At 38.1% G+C, this 19,745-nt stretch overlaps 3 protein-coding genes and 1 non-coding gene across 4 annotated transcripts; 2 read left to right on the top strand and 2 right to left on the bottom strand.

The window, feature by feature from the left end:
- Positions 1–184: 184 nt before the first annotated feature.
- Positions 185–5,420, bottom strand: LOC130727771 (beta-galactosidase 3-like). The gene is made up of 18 exons (XM_057579014.1): positions 5,020–5,420; positions 4,829–4,924; positions 4,634–4,746; positions 4,486–4,552; positions 4,303–4,395; positions 4,054–4,197; positions 3,790–3,878; positions 3,559–3,664; positions 3,325–3,412; positions 2,873–2,991; positions 2,591–2,755; positions 2,275–2,453; positions 1,861–1,970; positions 1,662–1,771; positions 1,426–1,536; positions 1,223–1,336; positions 942–1,144; positions 185–660 (listed from the first exon to the last, which is right to left on the bottom strand). The coding sequence occupies exons 1-18, from the start codon at positions 5,191–5,193 to the stop codon at positions 513–515; spliced, it is 2,229 nt and encodes a 742-aa protein (XP_057434997.1). The 5' UTR covers positions 5,194–5,420; the 3' UTR covers positions 185–512.
- Positions 5,421–7,344: 1,924 nt separating this feature from the next.
- TRNAA-AGC (transfer RNA alanine (anticodon AGC)) lies at positions 7,345–7,417 on the top strand. The gene has a single exon. It is a non-coding gene; the product is annotated as a tRNA-Ala (tRNA).
- Positions 7,418–14,406: 6,989 nt separating this feature from the next.
- Positions 14,407–16,132, top strand: LOC130732221 (uncharacterized). The gene is made up of 2 exons (XM_057584323.1): positions 14,407–15,402; positions 15,474–16,132. The coding sequence occupies exons 1-2, from the start codon at positions 14,407–14,409 to the stop codon at positions 15,981–15,983; spliced, it is 1,506 nt and encodes a 501-aa protein (XP_057440306.1). The 3' UTR covers positions 15,984–16,132.
- Positions 16,133–16,371: 239 nt separating this feature from the next.
- On the bottom strand, positions 16,372–17,730 carry LOC130732220 (uncharacterized). Its single transcript, XM_057584322.1, has 2 exons — positions 17,017–17,730; positions 16,372–16,931 (listed from the first exon to the last, which is right to left on the bottom strand). Exons 1-2 carry the CDS (start codon positions 17,203–17,205, stop codon positions 16,623–16,625), a joined length of 498 nt encoding a protein of 165 aa, XP_057440305.1. The 5' UTR covers positions 17,206–17,730; the 3' UTR covers positions 16,372–16,622.
- Between the last annotated feature and the right edge of the window lie 2,015 nt (positions 17,731–19,745).

Below are 19,745 nucleotides of genomic sequence, written 5' to 3'. Positions count from 1 at the left end.
CCCTTCTTTTTTCCTCACTCCAAACAACTTCAAAATTACTCCACTTTCCACTTATATTCTTTTCTCGTATACTCTTTCCTCTTATATTCCTTCCTCTCATTTTCAACTCTGCATCCAAACAGACCAAGGGTGGATTTCTCAGTAACAGCTTCCTAATGGTAACCATAGACAAATGAGAAATAAATGAGTGAAGACACCATCTTAAGATTGTAAATTTCACTCTTTCAAGTAGTAGATCCAGTTACATGTTGAAAAGAATAAAATTACAATTCTTCTTGGCCCCATCTTTTGTATAAATCAAGATGGTCCATTAATAAGAGGGAGAGACCACAGAATTTGGGATAAACACACCTAACCCTGAAAACCAAGCCTCCATATACAAGCTGAAGCTGATTTATTGCTAAGTTATGATGAACTTATTGCTCCTGAGCTACCGTTGTTTCAAGCAATGCCAATGAAAGCCAAAGAGTTCACAAGTGGGGTCATTGAATACAATTTCTTATTCAGGTTCTTTAGTTCTCTGAATCAGGTTCACTGTGAACTCTTGCAGTATGTACCATTCTCTTTACTAAAGATATCTTCCAAGGATTTCCGCCTAATTCTTCAAACACTACTATCAAGTTCTTTGTTGGCTTTAGCCAGGACCTTGGAACGTGATACCTGCGAAATTGCAAAGAGAAAACAGGTAAATCAGTCTATTCTCCCACCATTGGACTCTCATATAGATGAAGATATAGATCTAGTGGCATTGCATCTGACACATTGTACCAAAAAAGGACAACTATCATTAGTTCATTACTCATGTATACCAAGAGAGTAACAATACCAACACAACCAAAGGAATATATATATATACAAGATAACATGACAGTGATCTCAACATTTTCCTAAAGACATAAAGAAGCAAGGTTGAAGCTATATTTTCTACAGAGAAACTGTACCATCGTTGAGTAGGTTGTCCACATCCAAGTTGGCACTTTACTGGCCGGAATGTCCCAGAATAGCTGCAAGAATTACAGTCACCCTTTGCATAAGCCAGCCAATATCTTCCTATGCTCTGTCCATTGATCCACACTTGACCCTTCCCCATACTTCCCAGGTCCAATGCCAACGGTTCATTTCCCTCGGGGGTGTTAAAATAAGCCTGGAGGTTTGATGTTCATGGTAAGCTTCTAGTTGAAGACTACAGCAAATATTGTCATCAGCCAGTAATTTTTCTTACCTTGTGCCATTTCAATTGTGACCGGCTTTGGGTGGCTAGTGACTCTTGGATCCAATCAACAGATGAAGCCCCATTGGGAGACACCAAATTCATAGCCTCTCCTTTTAGGCCAACCTGTTGGAGAACATATTGTAAGCCACACAATAATTGAAGCTTATGAATACATAAACTAAATTTGTGTTGCTTTTCTGGGTGCATCGGACCTGATATGACCATCTATTACTCGTCAAATCTTTCTGTCCGTGGTCAAGACCCTGGAGCAAAACTGGACCACTGATTCCTGTCTTCCATGTTTCATAATGCCGGCCAACATTCTTCGAGTGCAAAATGGAAAAATGAAAGAGCAAAGCCGATCAGTGATAGTAACATCTTGTCGTGCAAATTGAAACACTTGAATCAATGCAACCGAATGATCAAGTTCAAGGTACTAAGTACGAACCTGTAATCCAACTGTAACGCTGAGAAGTGCAATTTTATTTGTTCCAGCATGTAGGCTGACTGGCCCATTAAACTTGCAACTTCTTTGTTCCTTTGCCCCAAAAGCCGACCCTGTGAAAGAGAATTTTCATCTTTGTTTAACTAGAAATCAATCAATATGCAAGCAAAAGAACTACCATGTCTAACTGAATTCTACAAACCTGAATACTGTCCATTAACAAACACGTGGATACCATGTCCTGCGGACTGCACATTAATGCTTGGTTGGTGTCCTCCTCCAAGAAACGATTCTGATGAACTTATGTCAACACTGCAGAATACCAACAATAAAACAGTAAGATTTTAGATACTAAGAACTGAGGAAGTAGGATAGCAGAATCTATCTGACAAAGAATTCAAATCTGAAAGATGTGTCACAAATGGACATGTTCACTTGTTCAGGAACTTCTTGAAAACTAAAACAAGGTAATTTCATCTCACTGAATCTGCATACTATTATGATAGGGGATTTATTGTTTTGTGACTTTGCAATTATACAGACAAACCAAAAGAATTTTAGTTCAGTTATAGTTGTTTGAAACTCTAGAAAATAAGCTTAATACCGCGCAACTTACCTTGTTATGTACCAAAGATAGTCACTGGAGTCCCTGGTAACATTCAGCTGTTCTAAGAGTCCAGGAGCTGTAATCCTTGAACTTTCAGCCAGAGAAGAGAGATCTTCATCATAGGTCTCCCATGAGAACAACTTCAAATTGACAGGAATCATTTGAACCTTTGAAGTTCGAACTCTCACCTTCAAGAAGACATAGCAATCCCATCAATTACTTGATGCAATGGACAATGCTGATAAGAAATAAAAACTGATGACAAAAGGTAGTTTCCATCGCATGTGATTGACATCGTATAAAAGGTCCCCTGAAATATTCTTACTTTTGCAGTATTAAAAACATCCGCTTTGCAGTCAGGAAGGATGCTTATGGACCAAGGAGGCAAGTCATATTTCCTGTTATAGAACGTCACTCTTGCAGCAGACTGTGCGTGATAGTTTGCAAGAAATGCTGCACAACCTCCAGTTTTTGACGAGAATACATGAGCCTGGAAAATCGCCGAGCATACAGAGAGAGGAGGGTAATTGTCAGAACTAAGACTAGTTTATCATAAACATGCACATAACTAGAATTGGAAAATTGCTTCATATGAGAGACGAGTTACCTGCTGAAATGTTCCTAATGATGTAATAGTAGGGTCTGAAGAAACCAACGCATGCTCACATCGCTTGATAGCTTCGTGAAGATCCTTCAAATGACTATATTTTGGTTGCCTAATCAAACCTAAAAACAGAGAAGTGCTCAATTTCAACATGCTCATGTGGGTCAGGATGGAATAGAAATGGTACAGAATATAACATCAAACTATCTTTGAAGCCACACAGATGGAAACAAAGTCCAGTACGAAGTCATGCATATGCCATGTATCAGAGAAGGAAATACCAAAACACAAACAATCAATTTTACTTGAGGGTCATGTGTATATTATAACAGAATGGTGATACATTCATAGGCTCAGTAAATTATATCTATATACTATTCAGTTATATGTTAAATGAATCATGGAGCAAACAAAATAATCAAAGAATCTTCTCATTATAAGCACGACTGTCTCACCATATTCATCAATTGGAGCATCATAGTCATAGCTTGCAGTGATGAATGGGCCTCCAGCTGATCGTCCAAAGTTAGTTCCTCCATGATACTATCATTTGTCATCAATCACACAAGTGAGATTGAAAAGCAAAGCAAGGAAAGTTTTGTCACAACAACAAGAACAACCTAGCTTTATACCACTAGATGAGGTTATTTAGAGTAAAACTGAAAGATAAATCATAGAAGGTGACCCACCATGTAATAATTCACAAAAGTTCCTCCCTTTTGTATGAATCGAGCAACTGCAAATGCTAGATCCTCAACTGGTCGCTGGTGAACTGGGCCACCAAATTCTGTAAACCTTATGATCATGGGGAATGGAAAAAAGAGACCAGGAGAACATAAGGGTAAGGAAATTAGACAACAGTGTCTCTAGACTCTAGAGTTACAGAACCAACTTCAAATATAATACAATGTATGGCTTACCAGCCACTCCAGGACTCAGTCCATATGCTAGGCTTGTATGGTTTATTTGGAGAGAAATCATCACAGTAAAAGCCATTACACGAATTTATCTGATGCAGAGAATTGAATGCATCATACTCAAACCTCAATAAAAATAGAATGTAGGTGAACATAAAGAAAGACCTAATTTCTTCGGTGATACTGATGAAAGGGCTTCAGACCAAATAAAACCTATTCATGATCAACTGAAGAAAATGATTTAACCAAGAGAATGAAAAGGCTCACCACAGGATCTGGGGCATCAGTTTCCTTGCACATAACCCAGGGGACTCCTGTATCCAATCCAACAGCCATCTTAGCAGCCCAATTTATGTACGCGTGACCAGCACCTCCTAGCGCCCCACTCTCCGGTCCATACTCATTCTCAATCTGTAAAAAGCAAGTAGAGGAAGAGAAAATAAAATATTTAAATTTTCATCTTGAAATAGTAACTTATTGGTATGAATATGCCATATATACAAAGGGACTGCATACCTGTGAAAGAATGATTGGACCACCCTGAGACTGAAACAACTTTTCACTCTTCATCATCTGGACAATTTTCTTGGTAAAACCCTGCATTGCATCCTAAATAAAAACAAAACAGCAACATCAGAGCATGCAATACTAGATTCATCAACAGAGATAAACCATGTTAATTTGAAATTAAAGTTCAACCTTGAAAGGCCCATTATCTGTTCTGAAGCTTATGCCAGGAACATACTTCAACCAAACGGGAATCCCTCTACACCATTAAAGAATATAATTGTGAATCACAATAATCCCATACACAAAAAACACATAGAAATATGGAAGGTGTTCGTACCCGAAATTCCACTCAGCGCATACATAAGGTCCAATGCGAAGATTGGCATAAAGCCCCAACTTTTGCACTGTCTTAATGAACCTAACTAGATCATATCTTCCTTCAAAATTGTACTGCAAACTAACATAGTAACATCAGAAAAAATAACAAAGCAACCCTAAAAAAATGCAATTTTTATAAGATCCAGAGTAGTACATTGCCAGGTGAGGGTTCATGGACATCCCAGAAGACATAAGTGTCTATGACATCAATTCCTCCATGTTTGGCTTTCTGAATTAGATCCTCCCACATCTACATGTTACAGAAATCACACAATTGAAACTAACACACTCAATTAGAAGCTGAAAACACAAACTTAAGGGGAGTGAAGAAAAAGTTAACCATACCTCAGGGGTGCTTCTGGGATAGTGAATGGAACCAGAGATTAGGACTCTCCTTTGGCCATTGATGAGAAGGGCCTTCCTATCATAGCTCACATTGCAGTGAATCAGCTCAAAACCCGCAAACAAGACCGTGAGTAACAACACTAGTAGCAGCTTTGAAACTGAATTGGTGTCCATGTTTCTTTGAATGGAGGGAGAAGAACAATGCAGAAATTGTCTTTCTGTTGTTGACTATGATCTGAAACACTGTTCAGCAGCTACCATTGTGCTGCTAGTACTGTTATCTGTGTTACTTCTTCCAGTTCCGCATCCACATATGAACCCTTATACCATGGTAATGCTAATGATGTTGCTCAGTGCTCTTCTCCCACTTTAACACATGATCCTTTTTTGCTGTCTAGTACCTACTTTATTAATTGTTTGTGTCAGTTTCCGGAAGCTATATTTATTCAAATGCAATTACTACTATTTTTTCTCCATTCTCAATTTCTCATTTATCTTTGGGCAACCATATGTTTGTGTAACTACCTCACACTCGATAGCCGTGAGATTAATTTATAGCTTCCTTGTTAGCGCACAATTTGAAAATGAGTTCATAGTCACTTCACTTGTTTAAGAAATGAAGTGTTGAATCACTACATAAACTCATTAATATTATCATCATTATAAGTCGATATCAATGTTTAGTTATGGAATAAAATATAACTTAACACTCCATAAGGTGAAAGTTGTTAATATTATACGTGAATGTGAATCGTTCATAACCGTTGAAATAGAATGCAGCAAAACTATTATTATCCCAGCCACATAGGATGCTCATTATTATGATGACCAGGACCCCATAGCCATTAAACCAGAAAGTGAATTAGTAACGGTACACTACAAATTATAAGCCTATCTTTCCAATTTCCTTCAATCTTTCATAGGAGTGTAATTATGATTGTTTGTTAAACTTAATTTTATCTTTTGTCCAATTTGGAGAGCTAAAAGATAATACTACAACCTTAGTTAATACCATCGATGGAAATTAATCTCGTAAACAAAAAACTTGATCGGGAGGATCACGGGAGCGGGGAAGAGAAGAAGAGGAACCGGTGCGCTGGACTGCAGAACGGACCCGGGAGAGGCTCCTGCAAGGGACTCCAATGCCAAAGTAAGTAGGGGAATCGAGTAAAGGTGTAGTGAAATGAAGAGAGTAACGTACCTTAACCTTTGTGGGCTGCCTCCTTTATATACACGTTGGAGTATTTAGGGTTGGAGCCATGCAACGTCATGCATGGTCCGTACCGGTGGTTTGAGGGCCGTTGAATCCTCCTGCTCCCTCTGCGGTTTGCAGTGATCCAATGGCTCAGATTACCCAGGGACCCACCATCCAACCACCCTAGTTCCGTAGGGTGGTTGGCCTAAGTCAACCCCTAGGTGGTGGGGACCATGTCCCAGGGCCAGGGGGTGTCATCCTGCTCGGGGGTCAGGGACCGGACATCCCACCCTGGTCGTCCCCCTTGGGTCTCCCTCGGTGGAATCCTGACCGTGCGTGGTCCGCCCGTCCCAGGACAGTGACATCTAACCCTGGTCGTCCCCCTTGGTATCCCTCGGGGGTCCTGATCGGTCGTGGTCCGCCCGTCCCAGAACAAAACTGGAAAAAGAAAAGACTTGTCAACAATGCAATGCAAGTGTAATACAAATAAAGGATATGTAAAGTGTTTTGAAGGAATTGGACTTAATCCCAAAAGAAGAATAAAACTTTAAGGGGGTGTTTGGTAGACAGACATTTCAAAACATTCCCGGGAATGTGAGGTTGGGAAAGTAACATTCCCATATTTGGTAGAAATTTACATTTTTTTATTCCTGGGTATGAAAGATTCCCAGGTAAGTAAATTACACATGATTTTTCAAATCTCATTCTCATCTCAAAGAAGGGGAATCTTACATTCTCATGGGAATGGAATGAAAGTTATTTTCCACTAACTCTCTCTTCCACTACTTATTTTCTATTTTTATATTTTTTCTATTAAATGATTTTGAAAATCATTCCCGGAAATAACTTATACTAACCAAACACATTTTTCATTTTACCCGGGAATGACTTTGCTGGTAATGAGATTCCTCAAAAACAACATTCCTGAGAATATTTTTGTAAAACTGGTAACAAACGCCCATAAAGTGAAGTGTGGTAAGTCAACTAACTTCATAACTCAACTTACAAGTTGCAACAATACTGGAAAGTGGACACAAAAGCTATATCAACAACTCTTTGACACAACTAGATATTACTATATTACTATCTTCAGTAACAAATATTGTTTACATAAGGTTATTGAACAACAAGGGGATGTAGCTCAGATGGTAGAGCGCTCGCTTAGCATGCGAGAGGTACGGGGATCGATACCCCGCATCTCCACTTTTATTATGTTTCGTGATTTTTGCGATCTATTTTTGTTTCCTGAAACGAAACAGTTAATACCAGAGGCCCATTCGGGTAATAATGGATTAATGAAAATGGGTTGTTCCACATTGGGCCCAATTTATCCAAAAAAGAAAAGCTATTTGTTGAAAACAATAACAAGAACCTAGTTAGCCTAAAATATTAGGCCCTCCAAATCTCCAATCCATTTCATATTATTTATCATATAAGGTTGACAATAACTTAGTGACCAAAAAAAAAGGTTGACAATAACTTAATAAATATAATTAAAATTCTTGTCTCAATAAAATGGTATTGCTATAAAAATATTCGCTAGTTCTATTGATAGATAGTAAGTGAAGTCATTTTTTCTCATTTGTTGATTTAATTTTCGGGAGAACCTAATATGCACTATTTTTAGGTGGTGTAATTTTACACCACCTACTTTAACCGGGTATAGCAGGTCAACATATTATTTTTTTTAAGAAAAAATATCATTAAAAATTTGTCATATATTAAATTTCTTTAAAAAAAGATGTGTTGACCTGTTATAGCAGGTTAAAAAAAGTGGTCTAAAATTAGACAACTTTAAAAGTGGTCCACATTAGGTGTCACCTTAATTTTCATGCCTTTACACATATACTAAGCCCATAAAATTTTTATAAATATATGAGTAATAATAATAATTTAATATCTAAAAGGATATCTCTTATGTTCTAGGAAATTGTAAATCAAAATTTCTAAACCAAAAACTTTTTTTTCGTGCAAATCACAAACGGACTTTACATTCTTTGGAAAATCAATTAAAAGCCCATAACTCACTTTACCTTCTTTGGAAAATCAATTAAAGCTCACAAATCACTTTACCTTGAAGGCTTGAACAATACCATTGTATTGCTAAAGTATCAGCAAAGTAATGAACCTCCCTAAATACATGCCTTAATTTTCACTCTCCTTATATCTATTAAGGGTACAGATTTCATTAAAATAGAATAAAAGTCTCAGTTCTTCACTTGATATGGTCATGTGATATTAACACATGAAGGGATCCAAATTCCCAAACAGGTATATACCACTTTCTAAAGGAAATCAGTTATATTGGGTTCAGTCTGAAAAAGTTTATTTGAGCTTATATGATAGCATAAGCGCTTATGTCGGTGTTTGGGAGAGTTTATACAAACAACTTATGGCCTATCATAAGCTGTTTTGAGCTTATTTTCATAAGCTATCCAGGTTAGCTTATGAAAAGAGCTTATGCCTATATATAGCTTATTTTTCAATTTATTTCAAAAAAAATTAAAATAGCTTATGAATAAGCGCTTATGATCATAAGCTCTTAATTAAGTTGTTTTCTCAAACGGGGTAGTATGCTAATCAGTTTCCATGGCCTATTCTTAGCACACCGCACCCACCCAACCATCCTTTTTTTTTAAACCAACATGTAAATTTACTAAGAAATGAAAGGCATGGAAGCCAATACATCAAAGTCAATCAACTCAACCACTTCTAAAGGAGTTTCTTCTAACCAGTGACGGATCCAGAAATTTGATGTAGTGAGGGCAATGTATATATATAAAATCGAAACAAAAAAATTTAATATATACTATTAAATTGATGACATTTTTTCCTAAAGGGGACATAAGTGAGGACATTTTTTACCAAATGGACCATAAAAAATCACACACTTTTACTACTCAAGTGAGAGCATTTAACAATGTGGGACACAAGTGAGGGCATTTAGCAATGAGGAACATAAGTGAGGGCATTATTTATCAAAGGGACCATAAAAAACCACATACTTTTACCACTAAATTTTTTTTTCTTATGTTTTTTCCAAAATTAAGTGAGGGCACTTGCCCTCATAGCATTCCACTTAAATCCGTCCCTGCTTCTAACCAAACCCGATCGGAATAGGTTGAAGTATTTCTAGCTAGATTTTTTTTATAAGCCAAAGAATATGTTGAAGAGAAGTACAAGGGATACTTCAACTCAATACAATGAGAAAGAGGAGCTAGAAGCAAGAAACTTATACATCAAATTTACACTTAGGGCCCGTTTGGTGTGACGTATAATATAAAGCCTGATAGTATAAGACCTGATAGTATTAGGCCTGATAGTATAAGCCCTGATAACTTTCTTATACTATCCAGCGTTTGGTCATACTCTGTATAATTCACCATATCGTTTAAATTAATGCAATTTTATGTTTAGTGAAGTATTGAATAATGATATATAATAAAAATCGAATATGGAGGTGATTATAACAGTGGTGGCGGTGGTGATGAAAGTAGTGGTAGGTTGGTGGTGGTGGTGGCAATGGTGGTAGGTTGGTGTTGGTGGCGGTGGTGGTGACAGTGGAGACAGGTTGGTGGTGGTGGTGGCAGCGATGGTGGTTGTGGTGGTGGCGATGATAGGGTGGTGGTGGTGGTGGTAAGGTGGTGGCGGTTGCGGTAAGGTGGCGGCTACGGTGGAGGGTGGAGGCAATGGTGGTGGTGGTGGCGATAGGGTGGTGGTTGTGGTATCGGTGGTGGCAATAGAGTGGTGGCGATAGGGTGGTGGTTGTGGTGTCGGTGGTGGCGGTGGTGGCGGTAGGGCGGTGGTGGTTGCGGCAACACCGATGGTGGCGGTGGTGGTGATCGGGTGGTGGCGGTGGTGGCAGCGATGGTGGTTGTGGTGTTGGCGACGATAGGGTGGTGGTGGTGGTAAGGCGGTGGCGGCTGCAGTAGGGTAGCGGGGACGGTGGAGGATGGAGGCAGTGGTGGTGGTGGTGGCGATAGGGTGGTGGTTGTGGTGGCGGTAGGGTGGTGGTGACGGCAACACCAGTGGTGACGGTAGGGCGGTGGTGGCGGCGGCGGTGGTGATCGGGTGGTGGCGGCAACACCGGTGGCGGTGGTGGGGCCAATGGTGGTGTAAGTTGGCAGCAATGGAGGGTGGTGGTGATGGTGACTTATACGTCACAACCTTATCATGCTTTATCCATTACTCACATGATGGATTAAATAATACGTCTTTTTAACGTATAAGGGGACTTTGATGGATAAGCTTATACAATACAATGTCATCACCAAACAATGGATAAACTCACATAATGTATTGTATAAGCTTATACTATCATGCCTAATACGGCGTGCCAAACGAGCCTTTAGGAAATGGAAGCTAGACAATCAGAAACAAATTACCAAACCATCCTAAATTAAAATTACTGAAAATTTAGGAAATGGAAGGTGTAACTCTAATCCAAATACAACCCTAACTTCATTGTCAGGCTTCTAAAGTTTAAGGTAAAAATGATGTATTATTAAAGGACACAACCGGTATATTTTATTTATAGTTTTTTTTTTATATGTATGAGTTGTACTGAACTACTGATTCTTTAGTTAAAAAAAAAAGTTGTACTGATTTTTTTTTGTAAATGAATGGGATAACTCGATCACAAATACTTGGATTATTTCTAGACCTAGCATAACCAATGGAATCAATAAATACTACTATAGTGTGATGGATAGATTCTTAGGGGATTAATTATTTTAGGATGCCTTATATACATGACAACAAGTCGGAGATTAGTGATTGCAATTATTAATTTCAGTTATCCTAACCCTTTCGTCATGTTCATATATCAGTTAAACAGGTAACATTATATTATACTGAATAAATTAAATTGCTGCTTGACATGAACATCACATATTTGTCTAGCGAATATGGATTTATTGCCTGTAATCAACCAAGTCCTTTTTATAGTATAAAAATCAAAAGCATATTAAGATGACCACTCACCATGCAACAAATTTAATATAAGACAATTTACTTCCTTTATGACATGATTTGTTTAAAGAAACTTAAAACTCAAGGACCTTAATTCGGCTCAGGGGAAAGTTCCAAAAATTTGCTGAGTGTATTAATGAATCATGTGAGTCCAAAATAATCAGCAAATAAGCTCATCTGGGTTAGATTTTGCCAACTGCATGCAACGAAAAGTACATATCTCCATTAATTAATTAATTTCATGGTGGAAATAATAAGGTGTCAAGCATGATTTGTGAAAGTGTTTGGTTCTTTTCTCTATAAAGGCAAACACTAGACTTGGCGTTTTCTCGTCCAAATTAGGCAGAGTTCCCCACCATGTTTTATGGAACTCAAGAGTAATCCTCACGTAATAACATAGACGTCAAGATTGCAAGTTGATGAAACATTCAAGAACAATGAAACAGACGGCTAAAGCTCCTTTAATAACGTGTTTTGGTACCGCTAGCTAGTAGCTAGAAGCCTAGAACAATAATTAGTTAGCATGCAAAGCTAACTCAATAGGTTAGGTGTTGAATTCCACCTTCAATTATCAATTGTATTAGGCTTAAAGGGTCCAAAGGCCCCTGAAATTACAAAGGGAATCAAATCCAGGACCTAGAAATTTTTTGCATCAAATTGGGTCCCTAGAATTTTTTTTTAATTCAATTAAGGCCAAAGTGTGCCAGAGCCCAATTTTGTCCTAGTCAGCTTATCCACATGGCTTTTTTAATTTTTTTTAATTAGAAAAATTAATTAAAAATAAAATTTTAATTCCAACTCACTTAAGTCAGCAGAAAAAAAAAAACTTAATAAAATCCTAATCTAAACATAAATCTCTAATCTAAACATAAAATCAAATCCCTAAACTGAACATAAAATCAAATCCCTTAACTCAAATTAACCCTATCTATCCATCTTCAGCCCCAATTTCAACCCTAACGAAGAACACCTCCAGAGAACACCTCCACCTCCACTCGAACGGCGGCCACAACGAACACCTCCAGGAATCGACGAAGAAGGCGAAGATCGAAGAGTAAGGCGAAGAACAACGAGCACAAACTGAGGGAGCGAAGAACAAGGAACTTCCAAGGTGTGCTGCATTTAGAAAGGTATGAATACTTGCTTACTTGTTCTTTGTTGGGATGAATACCATGCTTTCTTCTTCTTTGTTGGGGATGAATACTTGCTGACTTGTTGGGTGAATACTTGCTTAACGAGTAAGGGTTCCTTTCGCAGGAATGACAGAAGGTATGATCAAAACCCGAATCCACCACAAGGGTCGTTTTAGAGGCATTCCTATGACATATGATGGGGGAGAGTCAGTTGACATTGATGGGGATGTTGATTTGTTCTCATACTTCTCCATCAAATCTACTGTGAAGGAAGACCTGGGATATCCTCATGATGCTTACAAATTGTGGTGGTGCAAGTCAGAACTGAGGTTTGAAAAAGGCTTAAAGAAGATACTGGATGATAAGGATGCAATGGAACTTGTTAGTTATGCAATGGCTTCTGGGGGGTGGTTGATATATACCTGGAACATACTGTGGAATTGCCTGAAGAATTGCCTGCAGTGGAAGAGATGCAAGAAGAATATGCTGGTTTGCTTGATGAAGACTTGCCTGCAGTGGAAGTGACTGGGCAAGCTTTCACTGGGAAAGTGATTCCTGATGTGGAAGTCAGTACTGTGATTCCTGATGTGGAAGTCAGTCATGAGAATGCTGAAGTTGAAGAGATTCCTGTTAATGAGGAAGTGGAGGAGACACATGTTATTCAGGAAGTGGAGGACATTCCTTCTGTTACACTGCCTGAAGTGGAAGTGACTCGTGTGACTGAGGAAGCTCCAACTGGGAGAACACATGTTAGGGAAGTTCTTGATAAGGGAAAAGGAAAATGCCTTGCTGAGAGTGATTATGAGTCTGACATATCATTCTCAAGTGACAGTGACATTGAATTGAGCAATGATGGGATCTTAGACAGTGAAGATGAAATATGTAAAAACTTGTTTGATGATGGGTTTCATGATGTGAATGAAGCACTTCATGTGCAAGAGGATGGCATTCAGGATGTGACTAAAAACTCTGATGGGCCATTATCTTTCAACAATGAGATGCAACATGGTGATGGAAGTCAGGATGTGGACTTTGACATTCCACATGAAGATGCAGCCCTGCATCCCTTTGATTTGGACTATGACAGTGATGAGCTGATGAGTGACTATTCTAGTGGTGAGGAAGATGATGGAGCCAGGGCCAGACAAATCAGGTTCAGGGTAGAGGACCTGGACAAAGACTATAAATTCAGACTGGGAATGGAGTTTTCCTCCACAGAAGAGTTTAAGAATGCTATCCTTGCACACTCTGTGATGAATGGGAAGGCTGTGAAGTACAAGAAGAATGATAAGGAAATGGTGAGGTTTGGTTGCAAGCAAGAAGAATGTGGCTTCCTTGCATACTGTTCCAATGTAAAAGGGACTTCAACATACAAGATTAAGACACTTAATCCTAAACACACATGTGGAAGAACATTCAACAATAGGGCAGCAACAGCTAAATGGATTGCAAAGGTTATTGAGGACAGAATGAGAAATTCTAGTACAGTACTCCAAGTGAAGGAGATAATTCATGAGATGAGGACAAGATACAGTGTTGGTGTCAGCTGGGGGACCGCTTGGAATGCGAGAAAAATTGCTAAGGATGTTGTTGAGGGAGATGCCCTAAAGCAGTACACCATGATAACATCTTATGCAGGTGAGCTCAAGAGGGTGAATCATGAAAACACAGCAGCTATCATTCTGAGATATAATCCCACCACACTTCAGCCCAGATTTGGTTGTTTTTATATGTGTCTGGAGGGATGCAAATCTGCTTTTAAATAGGCATGCAGACCATTTATTGGAATTGATGGATGTCACCTCAAAACCAAATATGGTGGCATCCTTCTAGTTGCTGTGGGAAGGGACCCAAATGATCAGTACTTCCCACTGGCATTTGCAGTGGTTGAAGCTGAGTGCAAGGAATCTTGGAGATGGTTTTTGAACCATTTGATCCGGGATATCGGTGACAAAAGATGGGTGTTCATCAGTGATAAGCAAAAGGTACCATAAATTAACATATAGTATTTACTTTCATTACATTACAACCTGATTGTGCTTACTTATTTTACTTACATTTCAATCTGATTGTGTTGCCTAGGGGTTAATGCAAGTGTTTGAGGAGGACTTTCCTGGTGTAGAGCACCGCTTTTGTGTGAGGCACTTGTATGCCAATTTCAAGCAGAAGTTTGGTGGAGGAACTGAGATTAGAGACCTTCTCATGTGGGCATCCAAAGCAACATACAAGGAGTTATGGGAGGAGAAAATGCAACAAATCAAAGCAATAAATGAAGATGCTTACAAGTGGCTGATGACTATCCCTACAATACATTGGTGCAGGCATGCTTTCTCTTTCTACCCTAAATGTGATGTAACCATGAATAATTTGTCTGAGGCTTTCAATTGTACCATTTTAGTTGCTAGGGACAAACCTGTTATCACTATGTTTGAATGGATTAGAAAGTATCTAATGAACAGATTTGCTACTTTGAGAGAAAAAAGTAAAGGATGGAAGGGTAATGTGATGCCTAAACCTAGGAAGAGGCTAGATAGAGAGATAAATTATAGTGGTAGGTGGGTAGCAACTTGGGTTGCTCAAGGTCTATTTCAGGTTGAGCATGCTGGTTTTGAAGACCAATTCATAGTTGATATAGAGAAGCAAACATGTACCTGCAACTTTTGGGAATTAAATGGAATTCCCTGCAGACATGCTGTGTCTTGTCTCTCTGATAGGGGGCTTAATCCTGAAAATTATGTGCATGATTATTACAAAAAAACAGCTTATAACACTTGCTATGAGCACATTATCTCACCAATTAATGGTGAGAATAAATGGCCAAAGCTCCAGCAAGATGACATCCTTCCTCCTGAGATTAAAAGAGGGCCTGGAAGGCCAAAAAAATTGAGGCGAAGGGAACCTGATGAACCAGATAAGAAGAACCCAACCAAATTGAGAAGAGGAGGCAGTTCTTACACATGTAGTAGGTGTCACAAAAAAGGACACAACCAGAGGAAGTGCCCCTTGCCTCCACCATCTGAGGATGCTCTTGATGATGGCCACATTGAAGAAGAGAATGAACCAGAGCAACATGATTTCTCACAGGTATCAATAAAATCCCTTTTACACTGCTTGTGCTTTTCTGTTCATCATGTCTAAAAATCCCTTGTCTACAGGTATTTGATCCTTCATCACAAGATGTGTCTCCTTCTGCTCCTTCAACACAAGAAGCTCCACCAGCTGCAAATGCAAATGCAAACAATCAACAACAGTCACCTCCACCTCCACTCAAAGCACCAACTACCAGATCCAGAAATCAAGCTGCTGCTCCAGCTCCACCAGCTGCAACTGCAATTGCAACTGCAAACAACATACAACAAGCACCTCCACATGCCAGATCCAGAAAGCAACCTGCAGCACCCCAACCTCCACAACTAGCTGCAGCTGCCAGAGCAACAAAACCTGCTGCACAGCCCAAAAAACCTGCTGCAAAGCCCAAAAAACCTGTAGCTGCTGCTTCTAATCAAAGAGGAAAAAAGAGGGGAGCAGACAATGAGATAGGTCATTGGATTCCAGGAGAACATGCAAGTGGAATTGCTGGCAAAGGGGATAAGGGCAAGGGCAAGGCAACTGTTGCTAGTCAAGACCAACCAAAGAAGAGAGTTATCAAAAGGAGATGGATCTGAAGAAAGTGAAGGTCACATGATGCTGCAGGACAACTTTGGATGCTCATATCTGTCTTTTTTGTAATAGTTAGTATTATTTAGTGGAAAATGGGACCACAGCACCATTATTGTAATGAAATGCTTGGATGACATTACTTTCCATTACTTTTGTATTTGCTTTATGACTCTCATTTTCTATGTTCAAGACTCACATGTTTTGAGGTTGTGTTTTCTATAAGAATTGTTGTTTATTAAGCATTATCTCAATTCTGCATCATGTGCATACACTGCCAAAACAGGGCACCAACTATACTTTTTTGTGAGTCAGGGTGTGAACTTTGACATTCAATACAACCAACACATATTGTATAACTCATGGAACACTGCAAGGGAAAACAACAAGATCCATGTTGCATTAATGTTCCAAACAACCAACACATATTGTATTAATGTCTCATCTGGAGATTGCATTCATTACATAGGACATTTTCATTCAATACAAAGTAACTTTAACACTGCTACAACCAAAGTAATGCCTAAAAAGATCAACAATAACACAACACATAACATCCTAAACTCTAAGTCCAACAACAGAACACATAAGAGGATAAACAACAGAATACATGACAACCTAAACCATAAATCCAACACACCCCATTCCTAGAAGAACTTTGACACTGCTACAGCCAAAGCAATGCCTAATAAGAACAATAGCACATTAATCTTGAATCCCTCTCTTTTCAGCTTCATCTTCATCCTCTCAATTTTTTTGTCCTTCTCATTCATGTCTTCACATAACTTGACCATTGTCTTCTGCAGCATTTCGTGAAGCTCTTCCCTCAAACTAGCAATTCTTTTTTCCATCATGTCATTAATGTCTTCATTCAGATTTGAAGAACCCTCCATACCATCTTCATCTTCATTAGCAACACCTCTATCCCACTCGAAAAACCCACAAGACCCTTTCACCTGGAACAATTTCAAAATCAAACATTACAACCAGAACCAGAAGGCAGAGAAATTAAAATACATGTATTGATACAGAAGAAATTACCCTCCAATCAGGGCACCTCCAAAATAGCTTTCCTGGGTTATTACTGGAATGAGATCGGTAGAGAATAACCTCTTTCCCACAGCCACAAGTCTTGCGTGACAGTGAGGGTGAAGGGCACGAGGTGGATGAACGACAACTGACCCTGTGGTTCTTCACTTTCTTTGAAGCTTCGTGGTCCTGTGAATTCATTTTCTCCCTTCTCTTCTCGTGCTCCGCCGTTCCAGTGGAGGTGGAGGTGTTCCTCGTGCTCCGCTGTTCGAGTGGAGGTGGAGGTGTTCTTCGTTAGGGTTGAATTGGGGATGACGATGGATGGATATGGTTAATTTGAGGTTGAATTGATATTATTTGAGTTGAAGGATTTGATTTTATGTTCAGTTTAGGAATTTGATTTTATGTTTAGGGATTTGATTTTATGTTTAGATTAGAGATTTATGTTTAGATTATGATTTTATTAAGTTTTTTTTTTTTTTCTGCTGACTTAAGTGAGTTGAAATTAAAATTTTATTTTTAATTAATTTTTCTAATTAAAAAAAATTTAAAAAGCCACGTGGATAAGCTGACTAGGACAAAATTGGGCTCTGGCACACTTTGGCCTTAATTGAATTAAAATTTTTTTTCTAGGGACCTAATTTGATGCAAAAAATTTCTAGGTCCTGGATTTGATTCCCTTTGTAATTTCAGGGGCCTTTGGACCCTTTAAGCCATTGTATTATTAAAATTTGGGAGATTTAATTTTACCGTAAAAACAAACTCGAAAGATAAAATTGTTTTCTCATATATATGTATATAAAACATCTAAAATTAGAGATGGCAAGAAAATTCAAATCTGCGGAGCCCAACCCAAAATTTCGGGCGAAACCCAATATATTTGAGTTTGAGTTCGGGTTTGGATTTCACCTAAATTTTAAGATTTGTTTGGGTTCGGGTGTGGGATTGATTAAACGCGCACCCAACCCGAATGTGGTTATTTTTGTTATTTTGTTATATTATTTGTGGTTGTTGTTGTTTGTTGGACTTCGATCGGAAAGTTTAATTAGAAGCATATGGAAGAATGAAGTTTTATTAGACATTTAGAATTGGGACGTTTACAAATCCATGAATTATTTTGTTTTTCAGCTTATGTTTATGTTGTTTCCAAGTCAGGTTTTTGTGTTTTTTGCGAATTCAGTGCTCACATCGGATTTTGGGTTTGAGTTTGGGTTTGGGTTTGGGTGTTAAGTTCGAATCCGGGTGTGGGAATGACCAAACCCGCACCCACAGAGCCCATTGTCAACCCATCTAAAATCGAATCAAGTTTATTTATGTAACCTTCAATGTCATGGATTTATGTATCAAAATCTTGTGTTGATCTCCTAAATATATATTTTCTCCAAAATTAGCTTCGCACCAATATCGTATAGAGTTGAAATAGTATGGGTCACGGTACTTCAACACACGTGAAATTCAACACATTTATTATATATGAGATTGTGGTAGTTTTTAAATGTTACAAGCTATTGTAATTTAAAAAAATTGTAAAATATAATTATATTAGTAGTTTCAAACTGTCACAAAATACATGCAAAGCACATTGCGGTTCTAAAATTTCTTAATTATGTTTTGTTACTTTTTCTTTCAATAAAATTATAACCGCCACAAATTCAAATCTTCTACCCGCCGTTCCTAAAAAGTAAAAAGGAAGAATTTATTTTTTATCGGACTCAAAGCAAACCTTGTAAATTAGGAAGTATGTATCTCCAATGTACATGCATTGTAAGGATTCTTCTTTGAGCTGTAAACTAATGTCTTGAAAAGCAGGAAAAAAAATGTTTCGTAGCTGAATACTAGGATTTTTTGAGTTAGGACTCACTACAAAACTCTAATAAAATATTGTACCTTAATAAAAAAAATTAAAATGTAATTAAAAAGTGGAATAAGCTGATCTCAAAAAATAGTTGGCATTAAGGGAAGAAAGGAAGCTAACTTTTAGTGGTACTTCATTTAACTTCATTTAATTTGGCACGTTAATAAGTTGTTGCATACTTAAGGGCTTCATGTGATGTGGTTAAACTAGTATTTTTAACTGGCCAATTGCTTGAACGAAATCAGACCTCTGAGATGGGCTTACAACTACCATGTAGCCCTGCCTCTATAACCAACAAGCCTCAATTGGACCAAAGATCAGACTTACTGAATTTTATTCAACTTTTTGACCAAAAAAATTGTATATAACTGAAATAACAATAATATTGACTTTAAATTTTTTGGTAATTTCAAAATATGAAGGACAAAACATGATGATGCTTCAAATATAGACTGAACCCTGGAAATTAAAATTTGATTGATAGTGTTGTTTCAACCTTTTCAGTTGCTTAAATGACAGTAACATCCCATATCATCTCAGTTAGCATAGATGTCTCGCAATTAAGTGAATATCATATTAGTAAGTTGAGATGATTAAGACAAAAAGCATCACGTCCAAATAGTTGTTGAGTATACTCACGCCTCTAAAGTTGTTCACGAAGGCCTTGTTTTGCAAGAATAACAATCACTAAAAATACATGTTTAGTTTTTCATTTACACATACATTTGATCATTATTATTCTTTAACTTTGAGATTCTCTATCTGTATATACTTTTATACTAACTTGAACGTCGGAATACACTCACTAATATAAACCTCCCCTATCGTGTCAACTCTACTTTTTCGTGCTGGGTGATCCATCTAGAACGGTGCACCACCTCTACAA

This window comes from Lotus japonicus, chromosome 1 (assembly GCF_012489685.1).
Source record: "Lotus japonicus ecotype B-129 chromosome 1, LjGifu_v1.2".
Classification (NCBI taxonomy): domain Eukaryota; kingdom Viridiplantae; phylum Streptophyta; class Magnoliopsida; order Fabales; family Fabaceae; genus Lotus; species Lotus japonicus.
Note: the sequence above shows the minus strand (reverse complement) of the source record. Positions and strands in the feature narration are given on the sequence as shown.

What these genes read in the sequence shown, in the direction of transcription:
- LOC130732221 (XM_057584323.1), top strand. Translation starts at nt 14,407, where the DNA reads ATGCAAGTGTTTGAGGAGGACTTTCCTGGTGTAGAGCACCGCTTTTGT. An exon ending in AGCAACATGATTTCTCACAG is followed by an intron (nt 15,403 to 15,473) that starts GTATCAATAAAA and finishes CCTTGTCTACAG; the next exon opens with GTATTTGATCCTTCATCACA.
- LOC130732220 (XM_057584322.1), bottom strand. Translation starts at nt 17,205, where the DNA reads ATGAATTCACAGGACCACGAAGCTTCAAAGAAAGTGAAGAACCACAGG. An exon ending in GGAGGTGCCCTGATTGGAGG is followed by an intron (nt 16,932 to 17,016) that starts GTAATTTCTTCT and finishes AAATTGTTCCAG; the next exon opens with GTGAAAGGGTCTTGTGGGTT.
- LOC130727771 (XM_057579014.1), bottom strand. Translation starts at nt 5,193, where the DNA reads ATGGACACCAATTCAGTTTCAAAGCTGCTACTAGTGTTGTTACTCACG. An exon ending in TGTTAATGGACAGTATTCAG is followed by an intron (nt 1,772 to 1,860) that starts GTTTGTAGAATT and finishes TCTCTTTCACAG; the next exon opens with GGTCGGCTTTTGGGGCAAAG. An exon ending in GGACAACCTACTCAACGATG is followed by an intron (nt 661 to 941) that starts GTACAGTTTCTC and finishes GCAATTTCGCAG; the next exon opens with GTATCACGTTCCAAGGTCCT.